We start from the raw sequence: 13,809 nt of genomic DNA, 5'->3' as shown, positions 1-13,809 counted from the left end.
TTTAAGAAAATACAATTTAAAAATAAATTTTTAAAAATTAAATGATATTGTTGCTCACGTGAGAGCCTTTCCCATAAAAAATAAAATAAAATTTTTTTTTAGGCATTTGAAACTTTTGTTATGGAAGTGTACTAAGTGGCTACATTTTAGGACTAAAAAAACTATGACAACATGAGAGGCTTTCCAATAAAAAAATGTAATGATAACTCTAGCTCATTTAAATAAATAATAACTTCACAATCGTGATCCTTTCCTATATAAATAAATTAATACTATTAAAAAAATTCACAATTGTGAGCCTTTCCCATATAAAATAATTAATACTATTTATATATATTGGTCTTTTTAGGCATTTGAAACTTTTGTACTAGAATTTTGCCAGTTTAAAAAAATTTTAATTAGAAAAAACTTCACAATCGTGAGCCTTTCTCATATAAAAATATTAATACTATTTAAGAGTTTAAAATAAAATAAAAAATCTTATCCGGATCAGTTTTTTATTTTTGTTGCCAAATCATCCGTGTAGTTACAACATACAAGAACAACCGCTACTCTTCATCAATTCTCTTTTGATTCTAATCCAAACATTAGATTCAAAGAATCAAAGGTTAATCCACAAATACATATCTTCACCTTTCTTCCTCTCTCAATTTCTCCCTAGAGAATTTTGAAAACAATATATGTACTACACAATACTAAATTATAGCGTTATCTACCAATCACTTAAACATTGATTACTGCATTAACAAAATTGCCAAAAACCGATGATAATTAAGGAATACTAGCCTCTAAGCACGTGCGTACTCAAAGACTTTTCTATTTTTTGAATAAAAGTTAATAATTTACATACATTATAAATTGAGTTACTACATTTTTCAATTATAAAAATATCTAGGGGTCTGATGAGTGTTTTGTGGGGAAAGGGGAGATTCTGGCATTTTACCCCTTTTTTTAAAAAAAATTTAGCAATATGCCCCTATTTCCAAACTATATAAGGGCGTGCCCCTGTTTTGATACTCAATTACCATAAAATCGAGTTTCAATTAAATACTCGATTTGTAGAAAATCAAGTTATGCCCGATCAAACTTAAAAATAAAAATAAAATAAAAATGCATGGAACTCGAGTTCTTGGAAATCGAGTTCCATGCAAAAACTTTTATAGTGTAATCGTCCCATACAAAGTTTAGGGAGCCCTATAGTGGCGTTTTTAATCCCTATAGAGGCATTTTTCTGCAAATTTTTTTTTAATAAGTGCGATTATCCCATACCAGGTTCAGGGAGCCCTATAATGGCGTTTTTAAGCCCTATAGCGGCGTTTTCCTGCCAAAAAAAAAAAAAAAAAAATTCTAAGTGTGATTGTCCCATGGCAAGTTGAGGGAGTCCTATGGTGGCCTTTTTTTTAGCCCTATAGTGACGTTTTAAAACCCTATGGCAGCGTTATCCTACAAATTTTTTTCCTAAGTGTGATTGTCCCATGACAAGTTGAGGGAGCCCTATAATGGCATTTTTTTTAGCCCTATAGTGGCGTTTTGGAACTCGATCTCCCTAAAATCGAGTTCTATGCAATTTTTTTTTTTTTTTTTTTTAAGTTTGATCCGGCATAACTCAATTTTAAGGTAACCGAGTTCTTTAAGTAACTCGATTTTAGTGTCATCGAGTACCGAAACAGGGGCACGCCCCTATATAGTTTGCAAACAGGGGCATATTGCCAAATATTTTGCCAAACAAGGGCAAAAGGCTAGATTCTCCTGGAGAAAGGTCAATAATTTTAATATTTGGTACAAACGAATAGCACTCATCACACTCCTAGTTATTTTATGATTAGAAAATGTAGTAATTTTAAATTATAATTGATGCAAATTATTAACTTTTTTCAAAAAAAAAATAAAAGAGCGTCACGTGCATGCTCAGAGGCTATTGATATTTTACTGTGTTGTAAATAAAAAAATTATTAAAAAAAAAAAAAAAAGAATAAAGAAGAAGAAGAAGTAAGAAGTAAGAACATTTATTCTACACCGATATAGGCTACTTTTTAGGCCCCAAAAATAACAACTTGGGCTCATGGGCTGCCTCTTGCTTTGGTCAGGGTATCTCCTCCAACCCCAGTTGGGTCCTTTGGACTTTTTGATATTAAAAAAATTGAAACCAAAAAAAAAAAAAAAAAAACAAAAACAAAAACAAAATGTCAAAAACGGCAACTAGCAGTAGGAATCTTCATAGTTCATAGAACAGAGACGAAAAGAAAGAGAGAAAAACAGTGGGATTGACTTTAGTTTGTGGGTGATCCTTGTGTTTGGAAATGGCCGCTGAGAGCGAAAAGGGAAGTGTATGTGTAACGGGTGCAGGAGGGTTCCTTGCCTCATGGCTCGTAAAGCTACTTCTCTCCAACAACTATATTGTCCACGCTACAGTTAGACAACCCGGTAATTCATTTTCCTTTCTATCTCTCTCTTCTTCTTTTTTGATACATTTAAAGTAAGGGAGGAGGGATTTTTGATTTCTTTTGTATATTTGATTCTTACTTAGTACGTCTGACTTCTTAAGTATTACTGTTTCATCAGTCCTACTATGGACTACTTATATTGTTTCAGCTTATGATTGCTTGGAACAAAATTCCTATATATATATATATATATATATAGGTTGTGAATTGTGATCTGATGGTGTTTTTCTTTGTTTAATATGTCATTGGTTCTTAAGGGAAAAGAAAAACAAAAAGAAACGAAAATGAAAATGCATTAAATGCTAATATAAAGCAAATTATACTAGTAGATAAAAATAGAAACAGAAAATATTAATGTAAAATTTACTATTAGTTTCAGTGCAATGAGATACAGGGCCTTTGAGAGAAGGAATTTTACTTCAACCAGGACATTTTTTGTAATCGTTTGCAATTGGAATAGACATAATTTTTCCACATGTTTTATTTGTGTAAAATGTAATATAATCATGTCAAATATTTTTTTTAAAAGAAAAGAAAAAGAAATGTAATCATGTCAAATAGTTTCAAAAACAAATGAACTAACTTAAAGAACTATCAAAAGTCAATATATAATACAAATTCTCTATAGAACTTTTTGTGTTCCACTTTGTACTTTATCAATCTAGCAATCATAACTTGTCATGTATTCTTTTTTACTTTCTTTATAAAATAAATGAAGTTTTAAATGTGGGAAAAAATTCAGACACATGGTGGATTATAAAGCGGAACACAAAAAGTAGTAGAGAGAATTTGTATTCGTCAATATATATTAAGAATTTTATTTCAATGGGATGAATAAATAGTTACAATGGATGGTGGGGGTCCTAGGGGATTTGAACCTTAGACATTTTCATTAGAAACACTAGAAAGTGTCAATTAAGCTATAATGCTCTTAACTGCTACTTTCAGTTTTAGTCTTTTAGAATGAAATTGTATCAAACAAAAATTTTTTAATCTATCTAGGAGAACTGTAATTAATTTGCTGCTAAATCATTTTTTGAATGCTTCTTAAGATGACTTTTAGGAAATTGTGTGCAGGAGATGTGAAGAATGCTCATTTGAGTGAATTTGAGAACGCATCCACAAACTTGAGACTATTCAAGGCAGAATTACTGGATTATGACTCCATATGTTCAGCAGTTGAAGGGTGCATTGGAGTATTCCATGTTGCTAGTCCAGTTCCAGTTCCTAAAACCACAGTACCAAACCCTGAGGCAAGAATACCTATCTATGATTTCTTTTTCCCCATTAATAAATAGTTTTGCATCAACTAGTACAAATCTACTAAGATGCCCTTAATAATATAATTATATTACCTTCCTAAGGTAGTAAATAAATTATGCATAGATTTTTTTTTTCCTTTTCACACTTTTTTCATATATATTTTTTGAAGGTAGAAGTGATTGAGCCTGCTGTAAAGGGCACACTTAACGTACTGAAAGCATGTCTTGAAGCAAAAGTTAAGCGAGTTGTTGTTGTGTCCTCTTTTGCTGCTGTGGGCATGAATCCAAGTTGGCCCAAGGATCAAGTGACTGATGAAACATGTTGGTCTGATAAGGAATATTGTAGAACTACTAAGGTAACTGACCACAAAATACAATTGTATGTTGAGCTTGTAGCTCTATTTTGTACATCGTGTGATTCCAATACAAATTTAGTAAAATTACTTGCATACCAATTCTGAAATATAGATTGGGTAAATTGTATCTACTTGTATACTCAATGATCTAGTTCTAAATTTTTACAGAACTGGTATTGTCTTTCTAAAACGGAAGCAGAAAGTGAGGCCTTGGAATTTGCAAAAAGAAGTGGGCTTGATGTTGTAACTGTATGTCCTTCCCTTATTTTAGGGCCAATTCTACAGCCTTCAGTGAATGCAAGCAGCGTGGTTATCTTGAAACTTCTGAAAGGTGTTTGCCTGTAAGATTAGTATCTCCATTAATCCTTCCATGCTTTTAAATGTATGTCTTCTCTTCTTCTTTTTTTGTAATGAAGGTATACTTATCTCATTTTCTACCACCTAATTATCACGTAGATGGTTCTGAATCACTAGAAAACAAGTTCCGAAGGATTGTAGATGTACGTGATGTAGCTGAGGCACTACTATTGGCCTATCAAAAGCCTGAGGCCAAAGGAAGATACATATGCATAGCACACATAATCAAGGCAAAGGATCTGATTGACTTGCTGAAAAGTATATACCCCAACTATAACTATCCTAAGAAGTAAGCTTCTCATTCGATTCTATTTTATTTACAAAGGTGATCTTTCAATGTTGCTTCTATTTATGGATCAATGTGGTTGTGCAAAAGGACAAATAAAGCACCAATAATCATCTCTAGTATCTTTCTTTTTCTAGTTGTTTATATAAACATATCGGGCTGTCTCAACTCATGATTTCTGTATTGGCAGCTTTACCGAAGTGCATGAAGAAGAAAGGGTGAGTTCTGAGAAATTGCAAAAATTGGGTTGGAGCTTCCGGCCATTGAAGGAATCTTTAATTGATTCCGTTGAAAACTATTGCAAGGCTGGACTCATTGATTGAAAACATTGGATTGTAATTTTTATCTTCCTAACTAAGTATAGGTTTCATAAAGGCAACAGTTATGGCTTAATATAATGATTTCAAAGCAAAACTGAGTTTGGACCCGCATATCTTCTGGCATGTGTCTACATATCACTATTTCATTAAGTCTGTTATTCCAAATTTTAATCTTACTTTTTAGTATTCTCTTTTATGTGGTTGTCTTTGGGATAAGTGATTACTATCTCTTATTTAGAGTGAAAAGGAACTCTACATGTTGGGTTCTACCTGTGGTGGTATTAGATGTTAAAGAAATTAACTTAGCAGCTTCTTCTCAATTCATTTAAAAAACATTGTTGATTTGTTCTCTCTTTGGTCTACTAATTGTCACAAAGTATACGTTTGGATAGCGTTTTGCGCATCCAAACGTCCAGCATTTCCCTAGTTTTTTTTTTTTTTTTTTTTTTTTTTTTTTTTTTTTTTTTTTATTGAGACACGCGTATCTTTTTGACTTTGTTTGTCAGTGCACTGTTTACACTAGCAAGATAAGTAGTGGACAGTGCACACTAGTGGATCCCGTGCACTATTCACGAGAGTTCACAAGACCCACAAATCTCTTTTTTCATCAACTTTTTCATAAAAAATAGGTCTCACAGTACTATTTACACATTTAAAAATTATTTTGCTATAGTGTTTTCAGTCTTCAGCAAAATAAGTTGTATCTAAACGGACTGAAAATCTCAGTTGGCAACTGCCCACAATCCTCCCAGAAGAATTCCCTAATACCAACCCAATGATAGATTCGAACTCTTGCATCCGGAGCAAGAATCATAAGGCAATGGAGGTGAACTCTCTAGCTTTGCAAGATCTACTTCCCTTGGAGCATGTAGTATATACCCTATAGAAAAGATTGACGGTTAAACAATTCTACTTCAAAACCAAGTTTCAATTCTGATCTAAACCTGGAAAATAGCCAGAATGCCTACCTCTTGCCCAACCCAGAGCATGAGGCTCTAATACTTTGGCCCTTGGTCTTAAGTCTTAACTTAGTTCCGTACTTGATGATGACAAAATCTCTTGCCTCGGTCTGTTCAATGCAAAATTCTCTTATTACTAGTTGCAAAATCCAGAATAGAGAATTTAACTCTAAGAAAGCATTGTCAAATTCAATTCAATTCAATGAACTTCATCTGGGACCAACAACGTGAGCCACTAGCACAGCCTAAAACCCTTTTTTTTTTAAATAAAGAAGAAAAGTTTTAAACTTATCCAAGAAATTTTTAATATTTTTGTCTTTAGCAATTTAGGGATTTTTAAAAATCATATATATATATATTTGGGAAAACTTTTAAAACTTTAATTAGCTTTACCAGTACCATAGTATACAAATTGAAAAACCAATTCAACTAGTCAAGATTTATGTTTTCCTAATTAAGCCCTCCTATTGATGGTGATCACTTGTCGATTGGGATCAATGTGCCTATCAATACATCACCCGAATTGAACAGATGGTTAGAGGAAAAAGGATCTCATGTTTCTGTTATATGTTGCAAGTCTCTCATAATTCATGTTTTGAAAGACTCATTGCATAAAATGGTGTGAGACCCATATGTTGTAAAAGTTTCATTATACAATAGAAACAAGAGATATCTTCTTCGGTTGGGGGCGTGAAATTTACTACCAACCGATAAATTTGGTGGAGTTGACTATACCACGCTCTCACATGAGTAGTTGGATACACTTTCACATGAGTAGTTGGATCTTGATCAAGTCCTTATTTGGGTCTTTCAAGGTTATGAACTTTTTTTTAACATAATTGAATTTGTTTTTTACAAAAGTGTCAAAACTTTTGATCCACAAAATGACACATTTTTCCACAATAGGTTGTGTAAGGTACCCGTTAACAACAATTTTTTTGGCAGCTTTTGACAGTAACAATAATTTATTTGGGAGCTTTAGAAATTATTTTTATCTTTTTTGACAATTTTTTTCCCTTTTTTTTTTTTAAGTGAGACCCTATAGGGATATCGTAACAAACACTGCACGCACGGTCGTTGTCAACATTTCCCCTTCCACAATTTACATATTTGTCAACGAGTGGAAAGTGGATAATCACTACTTGCCGCATGTTTAAATTGACAAATGTGTCATTTTGTGTTCTTACTTCTGACTACACTTTCTTGTATTTCTCAATCTTTTGTAGGATAGGATTTTTATTGTACACCTAGACAAGCCATTTTTTGGGCCCATAAAAACCGCTTGGGCTACCTCTTTCCCTGGTCAGGGTAGGAACTATGGACTATTCCTCATCTATCTCCTCCAACACCGTTGGGTTAGGTTAGGGATGGGGACATGGGGTGGTTCCTTTAGGCCTTTTTATAGTCCCTCGGTTCTTCCTTTCGGTAAAAAGAACACTAAAAAAAACTAAAACCTTACATTGGGAAGGGTCATAGAGCACAGAAGAAAAGAAAGAGAGAAGAACAGTGCTGTTGCGTGTTCACTTGTTGAGGTGGGTGAGTGTTGGAAACTGGTTTTGGAAATGGCAGCTGAGAATGAGAAGGGAAGAGTTTGTGTAACAGGAGGAGGAGGATTCCTTGCTTCATGGGTCATTAAGCTACTTCTCTCCAAGAACTATTTTGTCCACACAACCGTTAGACAACCCGGTAATTCATTTCCCTTGCCTTCTCTCTTTTTCTTTCTTTTCTTCTTTATGTATTTTTTTGATACAGTTAAAAGTTTGGGAAAGGAAAAGGGATTGCTTTTGCCTATTAACTACTGTTTCATCAATCTTGCAATTGCCTATTATATTGTTTCAACTTTCATCTTATAATTAAGTGTTCGGAAATAAATTTCTACAGCTTGTGACATGATGTAATCTTTGTTTAGTATCCGATCGGTTCTTAAGGGAAAAGAAAAACAAAATGAAACTGCTAATACATAATGAATTATAGATAAAAATTGAAACAGAATATGCTAATGTACAATTTTATTTTCTATTTTTCCTTTCTAATATAAAATTTTGCTACTACTTTCACAGCAATAAACTTACTGGGCTGTTGACTTAACCCACTTATGTGTGTGGAGGAATTTCATTTTAATCAGAAGAAAGAGAAACGGACGTTTCTCATATCTGTTGCAAATGGAATAGACTCAAGCTTTCTACATGTTCTATTTGTTTGAAATGAAATATAATCATGTTAAATACTTTTAAGAAACAAAAGGACGGACTTTAAACTATAAATGCCATTTTCCACTTTCAGTTTTAGTTTTAGAACAAATTTGTATCAAACAAAATTTTTAAAAAAATTCCCCTCTATCTAGGAGAACTATAATTAATTGCTGCTAAACCATTTTTTGGATGCTCCTTAAGATGAACTTCTAGGAAATTGTGTGCAGGCGATGTGAAGTATGCTCACTTGAGTGAATTTGAGAACGCATCCACAAACTTGAAACTATTCAAGGCAGACCTACTGGATTACAACTCCATATGTTCTGCAGTTGAAGGGTGCATTGGAGTATTCCATGTTGCTAGTCCAGTTCCTTATACCACAGGCCCAAACCCTGAGGCAAGAATACCTAACTATGACTTCTTTTTCCCCATTAATAAATAGTTTTGCATCAATTAGTACAAATCTACTAAGACAACCTTAATAATATAATTATATTGCCTTCCTAAGTCGTTTAATATATTATGCATAGAATTTTTTTTTGCTTTCCTTAATTTTCACTCTCTTTTCATATATCTTTTGTAAAGGTAGAAGTGATTGAGCCTGCTGTAAAGGGCACACTTAATGTACTGAAAGCTTGTGTTGAAGCAAAAGTTAAGAGGGTTGTTGTTGTGTCCTCTATTGCTGCTCTTGTGATGAATCCAAGCTGGCCCAAGGATCAAGTGATTGATGAAACTTGTTGGTCTGACAAGGAATATTGTAGAACTACAAAGGTAACTGACCACAAAATACAATTGTATGTTGAGCTTGTAGCTCTATTTTGTACATCGTGTGATTCCAATACGAATTTAGTAAAATTACTTGCATGCCAATTCTGAAATATAGATTGGGTAAATTGTATCTACTTGTATACTCAATGATCTAGTTCTAAATTTTTCCAGAACTGGTATTGTCTTTCTAAAACGGAAGCAGAAAGTGAGGCCTTAGAATTTGCAAAAAGAAGTGGGCTTGATGTTGTAACTGTATGTCCTTCCCTTATATTGGGGCCAATGCTGCAGCGTACTGTGAATGCAAGTAGCTTGGTTATCTTGAGACTTCTAAAAGGTACTAGCCTGTAGCATATTATCTCTATTGTAATCTTTCCAGCCTTTTAAATGTATGAATGTTAATAAATATAAATATGTATACAATACATGTCACCTTTTATAATTTTATATACTGGTGAAAATGTGTATCTTACTCTCTGCATTTATTTATGAAACAAACTATTAACATCTCAAGTTAATGTTTCATGCTTTATTTTTTTTTTTTTAAGACTTAGGTCCATATTTCTAGGATTCCTGCTTCTTCTGATTTCCATCCCTCTCATTGTACCTTGCTTTGCCACAAGTGGCTCTAGTGATTCTGATTAATATATTAAAGAATTTAGTTTTCCTCCTAAGTCATGGCTTCATTTTGATTTGTAATGAAGGGTATACTTCTCTAATCTTTTACCACATAATTAACATGCAGATGGGTGTGAATCACTGGAAAACAAGCTTCGATATATTGTAGACGTACGTGATGTAGCTGAGGCAATACTCCTGGCCTATGAGAATCCTGAGGCTGAAGGAAGATACATATGCATGGCATACACAATCAAGGCAAAGGATGTGGTTGACTTGCTAAAGAGTATATACCCCAACTATAACTATCCAAAGAAGTAAGTTTCTCTATTGATGCTATTTATTACTAAGGTGATTTTTCAAAGTGGTATATATTTATTGATCAACATGGTTATGTGGTCATGCAAAAGGGTGTACAACTAACAATCATCCCCTGTATTTTTCCTTTGCTAGTCGTTTATGTAACATATTTGCCTGTCTCAACTCATTGATTTTGGACTTTGCTTGTATTGGCAGCTATACTGAAGTGCCAGAAGAAGGAAGGTTAAGTTCTGAGAAATTGCAAAAATTGGGTTGGAGTTTCCGGCCATTGAAGGAAACTCTAACTGATTCCATTGAAAGCTATCGCAAAGCTGGACTCATTGATTGAAAAGCAAACCACAGTTTGGCTTAATGCAATGATTGCAGAGCAACCCTGAGTTTGGATAATAAGTGATTATCAGAATTAATTAAGTTATATCAAGTTTTATTCTTAATCTTATTTTAATCTCCTTGGTGGCAACCTTTTGGGATAATAAGTGATTATCAGTTTGAATCCTATTTTCATTCTACCTCTTATTTAGAGTAAAAAGGAACTGTGTGTTGAGTTCTTCCTCATTGTGGGTGTATTTAGGCTCACATGGAGGATCAATTTTTTTTGGCCTCTTTATGCTTAACTAATTATTGTGACCCTCATGATTGTGGTAGCATATAACGAGAATTTTTATGTCATGCTGAGACTTTAGGTACTTTGACCAGGATGTGGATTGAGGTTGACACAATGTGGGTGTGGAGTTTTACACTCTTTTAACTTTTACAGCTTAGTCCGCTTATTAGTCGAACAGAGAGCGATTGATTATATTTATACCTGTTGGTATATTTCTTCACCTCTCTAGCATTGCAACATCTACTTCCCTTGGAGCTTGTAGTGTACAGAAATGATTATGTTAAACAATTCTACTTCAAAACCAGGTTTTGATTCTGATCTGAACATGGAAAATAGCCCGAATGCCAGCCTGTTGCCCAACACAAAGCTTTTATAAATTATAAGATCACAGCTAATTTTACCCTTATTTTCCTAACTATCCAATATGACTGCCGTTAATAATTAAAAAAAAAAAAGTGCGAGTCTAGTCATAGTTTGCCACAAAGGATAGTTACAAAAAAATGGATGTAGGATTAGTTTTGGTCCTAGAATAACTCAAAATATTTCAGTCCTTGGTTGAGTCCATTTGTTCTAAGTGCTTTTTTTTTTTTTTTTTGGAGTGAAATTTGTTGTTAGTGTTGAATGGCTTCTTGTGGCTTCGTTTAAAATTAAGCCGACCAATTCCCATGCATATGAAGTCTACCATTTGTTCGAGCCCTTGTTATCAAGTGAAGAAGGCTTTGTCAATTGGATGTATTGTACATTTCAAATTTTATTTCTTAAATCTAAAATTGTAAATGATACCAACTTAAAAAAATAAAAATTAAAAAATTAAAAAAAAAAAAGGAAAAAAATACTTTTATAGTACTCCATAATATTTAATCTGATTTAGGAAAGAGAGCAATTTTAAATGAAGAGACCTTCGTTTCGTTTTAAACTAGTTTTTTTTTAGAAGAGTTTTGAATTTTAGTTAGGTTCAAACTTAAACATTAAAATAAATATCAAGGAATCGTGACTTATTCATTGGGTTTTGATTATCTAATTTCATTGATTACTTTAATTTTTTTTTTTGTTATGGCGTACTCAATTTTATTTTATTAAAATATATATTAATGAATGGATAATGTCACATTTCAACTTTGTTGAGGGACCACAATTTAACTTCCTACAACGGCTCTAAACACAAGCCCACAGGGTGCTATGTCAAATCCAATAAAATATTTGAGTATATCTTCCTCGTCAACAATTGATTTTGAGGTGGAGAGTCTATCCATTTGATTTTGAGTATCTAATTTGGATGGTGACTATTTCATTTTTTTAATGAATGAATAATGTCACATTTCAACCTTATTGAGGGACCACAATTTGACTCCCTCCAACTGCTTTAAACACAGCAGGCCCACGGGTGTTATGTCAAATGCCATAAAATATTTGAGTATGTCTTCTTCGTCAACAATTGATTTTGAGGTGGAGAGTCTATCTATTTGATTTTGAGTATCTAATTTGGATGGTGACTATTTCATTTTTTTTTCATATATATATATATATATATATATATAGGGATAAGGGCCCAAAATCATATATTGGGTCTTGGGCTTTGTCTGAGGACGTTAAATGATTCGAGAAGGGACAAATAGTTATAAGGAGTTCCAATTTAAAGTAAGGAATGAATAGAAGATGGTCTGAGGAAGAACTCCTCTTCGGATATGATGAATACAACTCAAGTATGTATTCCAGCAATTAGAGTGACCCTCTAAGAAGCTCCAGTTAGGGGTGTTCACCAAACCGCATAAACTGCACAAACCGCAAAAACCGTACCAAAACCGCCTACAAAATGGCATAACCGCACCTCACCACAAGTAATAATGCACCGCACCGCACCACACTGCATGGTGCAATGCAGTTTGCAGTTTTATAATAAGAAAACCGCACAAACCGCACCGTACCACACTCTCTCTATATATTTATTTATTTATTTATTTATAATATTAAATATATTATTAATAGTTTAATAACCCTAGTTTTTTTTTTTTTTTTTAAGTTTAATAACCTTAGCAAGTGTTGACTAGAAAAGCCAACCCAAAATAAAGAAAACTAGCTCAATAATTTAAAACTTGGCCCAAAAAAAGGGAAAAATTAGTTTTGGGTTGAGTAGGAAAAACCCAAAATTTGAAAAATATACCAACTTCAAACCTCATTTTATACATAGTATCGCACATGTGACTGCAAAAATGAGGTGCGGCATGGTTATGGTTTTGGCTAAACTCTAAACTGCACCACACCATACATGTGACCGCAAAAATAAAGTCCAGTGCAGTTATGGTTTTAGCTAAACCACACCGCAAAGTGTGATGCTAAAAATGGCCCAAAACCACACTGTACCGCACCACGAACACCCCTAGCTTCAGTGATAAGGACGTGCCTCATGAACATACAAGAAGAAAGGAAACCTAAAAATATTTAAGGGAAAGCTGCTACCACCGCATTAAATGCACTGCAGCTACTTTTCTGGCACAGTGCTGTCTTGGCTACCACAACTCACAGAAAGCCAAAGAGAGTGTCTGATGGGACAGACAATCAAGCAAGGGCTTAAATGATCAACAAGTGTAGGATCAAGATGATCTAAAGGGAGTTATATAATGTGAGAGACCCTCTATGAGATGGGGATCAGAAAAATAGAGAAAGAATACTATTACAATCAAAATTATACTTGTACCCAACTGTTATTGATTTGTATGAAAAAATACATTCTCGGACAGTGAATTCATTCAACTTTATTCTCTTTGTTCTTGCTTGATTATCTTTTAAATCCATACTAGCCATTGTCAAATTCATTAAGGCCTAATTTTTCGACCAACTTTCTACAAATTTATTGTATTGGGCTCATTGGGACAAAATCTCATACATCTTGGGCTTGGGCTGCAAACCGTGTCCCTTCAATACATATAAACTGAAGCATAACATTTATTGTTGTTACGTTCCAGTTGAGCCACATCAACATCCATGTCACTATCTTTTTTCTTTCTAATTTTCCTATAATTGTTTTTAACATTTATATTTTTAATATTTACACTTCTCCAACCTTTCTCTTTCCCTTACTTTTTCATCTCTCCACTACTTCTCTAACCTTTCTCTCTCCCTTACCTTTTCATCTCTCTACTACTTTCTACATAAATATCATTCTTCCTCTTTCTCTTCATCTTCCCTAATTTTTGTCTCTTCTTATTCACACATTTTTACAATAAATTTGTTACTATATTTTTCATTCTATACATATTTTTCCCTTTAAAAAAAAGGTTCTCTCTCAATTTTTTGGTAGAATTTTTATTTTTCTTGCATCTCTGCT

General features: G+C 33.4%; 2 protein-coding genes across 2 annotated transcripts; both read left to right on the top strand.

Moving 5' to 3' along the window:
* Positions 1 to 2,182: 2,182 nt before the first annotated feature.
* LOC126712638 (cinnamoyl-CoA reductase 1-like) lies at positions 2,183 to 5,136 on the top strand. Its single transcript, XM_050412044.1, has 6 exons — positions 2,183 to 2,424; positions 3,522 to 3,697; positions 3,877 to 4,062; positions 4,231 to 4,393; positions 4,519 to 4,708; positions 4,896 to 5,136. The coding sequence occupies exons 1-6, from the start codon at positions 2,301 to 2,303 to the stop codon at positions 5,026 to 5,028; spliced, it is 972 nt and encodes a 323-aa protein (XP_050268001.1). The 5' UTR covers positions 2,183 to 2,300; the 3' UTR covers positions 5,029 to 5,136.
* Positions 5,137 to 7,272: 2,136 nt separating this feature from the next.
* Positions 7,273 to 10,378, top strand: LOC126712639 (cinnamoyl-CoA reductase 1-like). The gene is made up of 6 exons (XM_050412046.1): positions 7,273 to 7,670; positions 8,404 to 8,573; positions 8,762 to 8,947; positions 9,116 to 9,278; positions 9,687 to 9,876; positions 10,076 to 10,378. The coding sequence occupies exons 1-6, from the start codon at positions 7,547 to 7,549 to the stop codon at positions 10,206 to 10,208; spliced, it is 966 nt and encodes a 321-aa protein (XP_050268003.1). The 5' UTR covers positions 7,273 to 7,546; the 3' UTR covers positions 10,209 to 10,378.
* The last annotated feature ends 3,431 nt before the right edge of the window (positions 10,379 to 13,809 follow it).

The sequence above is a fragment of the Quercus robur genome, chromosome 2 (genome assembly GCF_932294415.1).
Source record: "Quercus robur chromosome 2, dhQueRobu3.1, whole genome shotgun sequence".
Taxonomy (NCBI): domain Eukaryota; kingdom Viridiplantae; phylum Streptophyta; class Magnoliopsida; order Fagales; family Fagaceae; genus Quercus; species Quercus robur.
The sequence above is the reverse complement of the archived record's forward strand: the minus strand, read 5'-3'. Positions and strand labels throughout refer to the sequence as shown.

Excerpts from the sequence above, each read along its gene's own strand:
- LOC126712638 (XM_050412044.1), top strand. The coding sequence starts at position 2,301 with ATGGCCGCTGAGAGCGAAAAGGGAAGTGTATGTGTAACGGGTGCAGGA. Across the intron at positions 2,425-3,521 it reads CGCTACAGTTAGACAACCCG|GAGATGTGAAGAATGCTCAT; the intron begins GTAATTCATTTT and ends AATTGTGTGCAG. Across the intron at positions 4,394-4,518 it reads TATCTTGAAACTTCTGAAAG|ATGGTTCTGAATCACTAGAA; the intron begins GTGTTTGCCTGT and ends ATTATCACGTAG.
- LOC126712639 (XM_050412046.1), top strand. The coding sequence starts at position 7,547 with ATGGCAGCTGAGAATGAGAAGGGAAGAGTTTGTGTAACAGGAGGAGGA. Across the intron at positions 8,574-8,761 it reads CCACAGGCCCAAACCCTGAG|GTAGAAGTGATTGAGCCTGC; the intron begins GCAAGAATACCT and ends TCTTTTGTAAAG. Across the intron at positions 9,279-9,686 it reads TATCTTGAGACTTCTAAAAG|ATGGGTGTGAATCACTGGAA; the intron begins GTACTAGCCTGT and ends ATTAACATGCAG.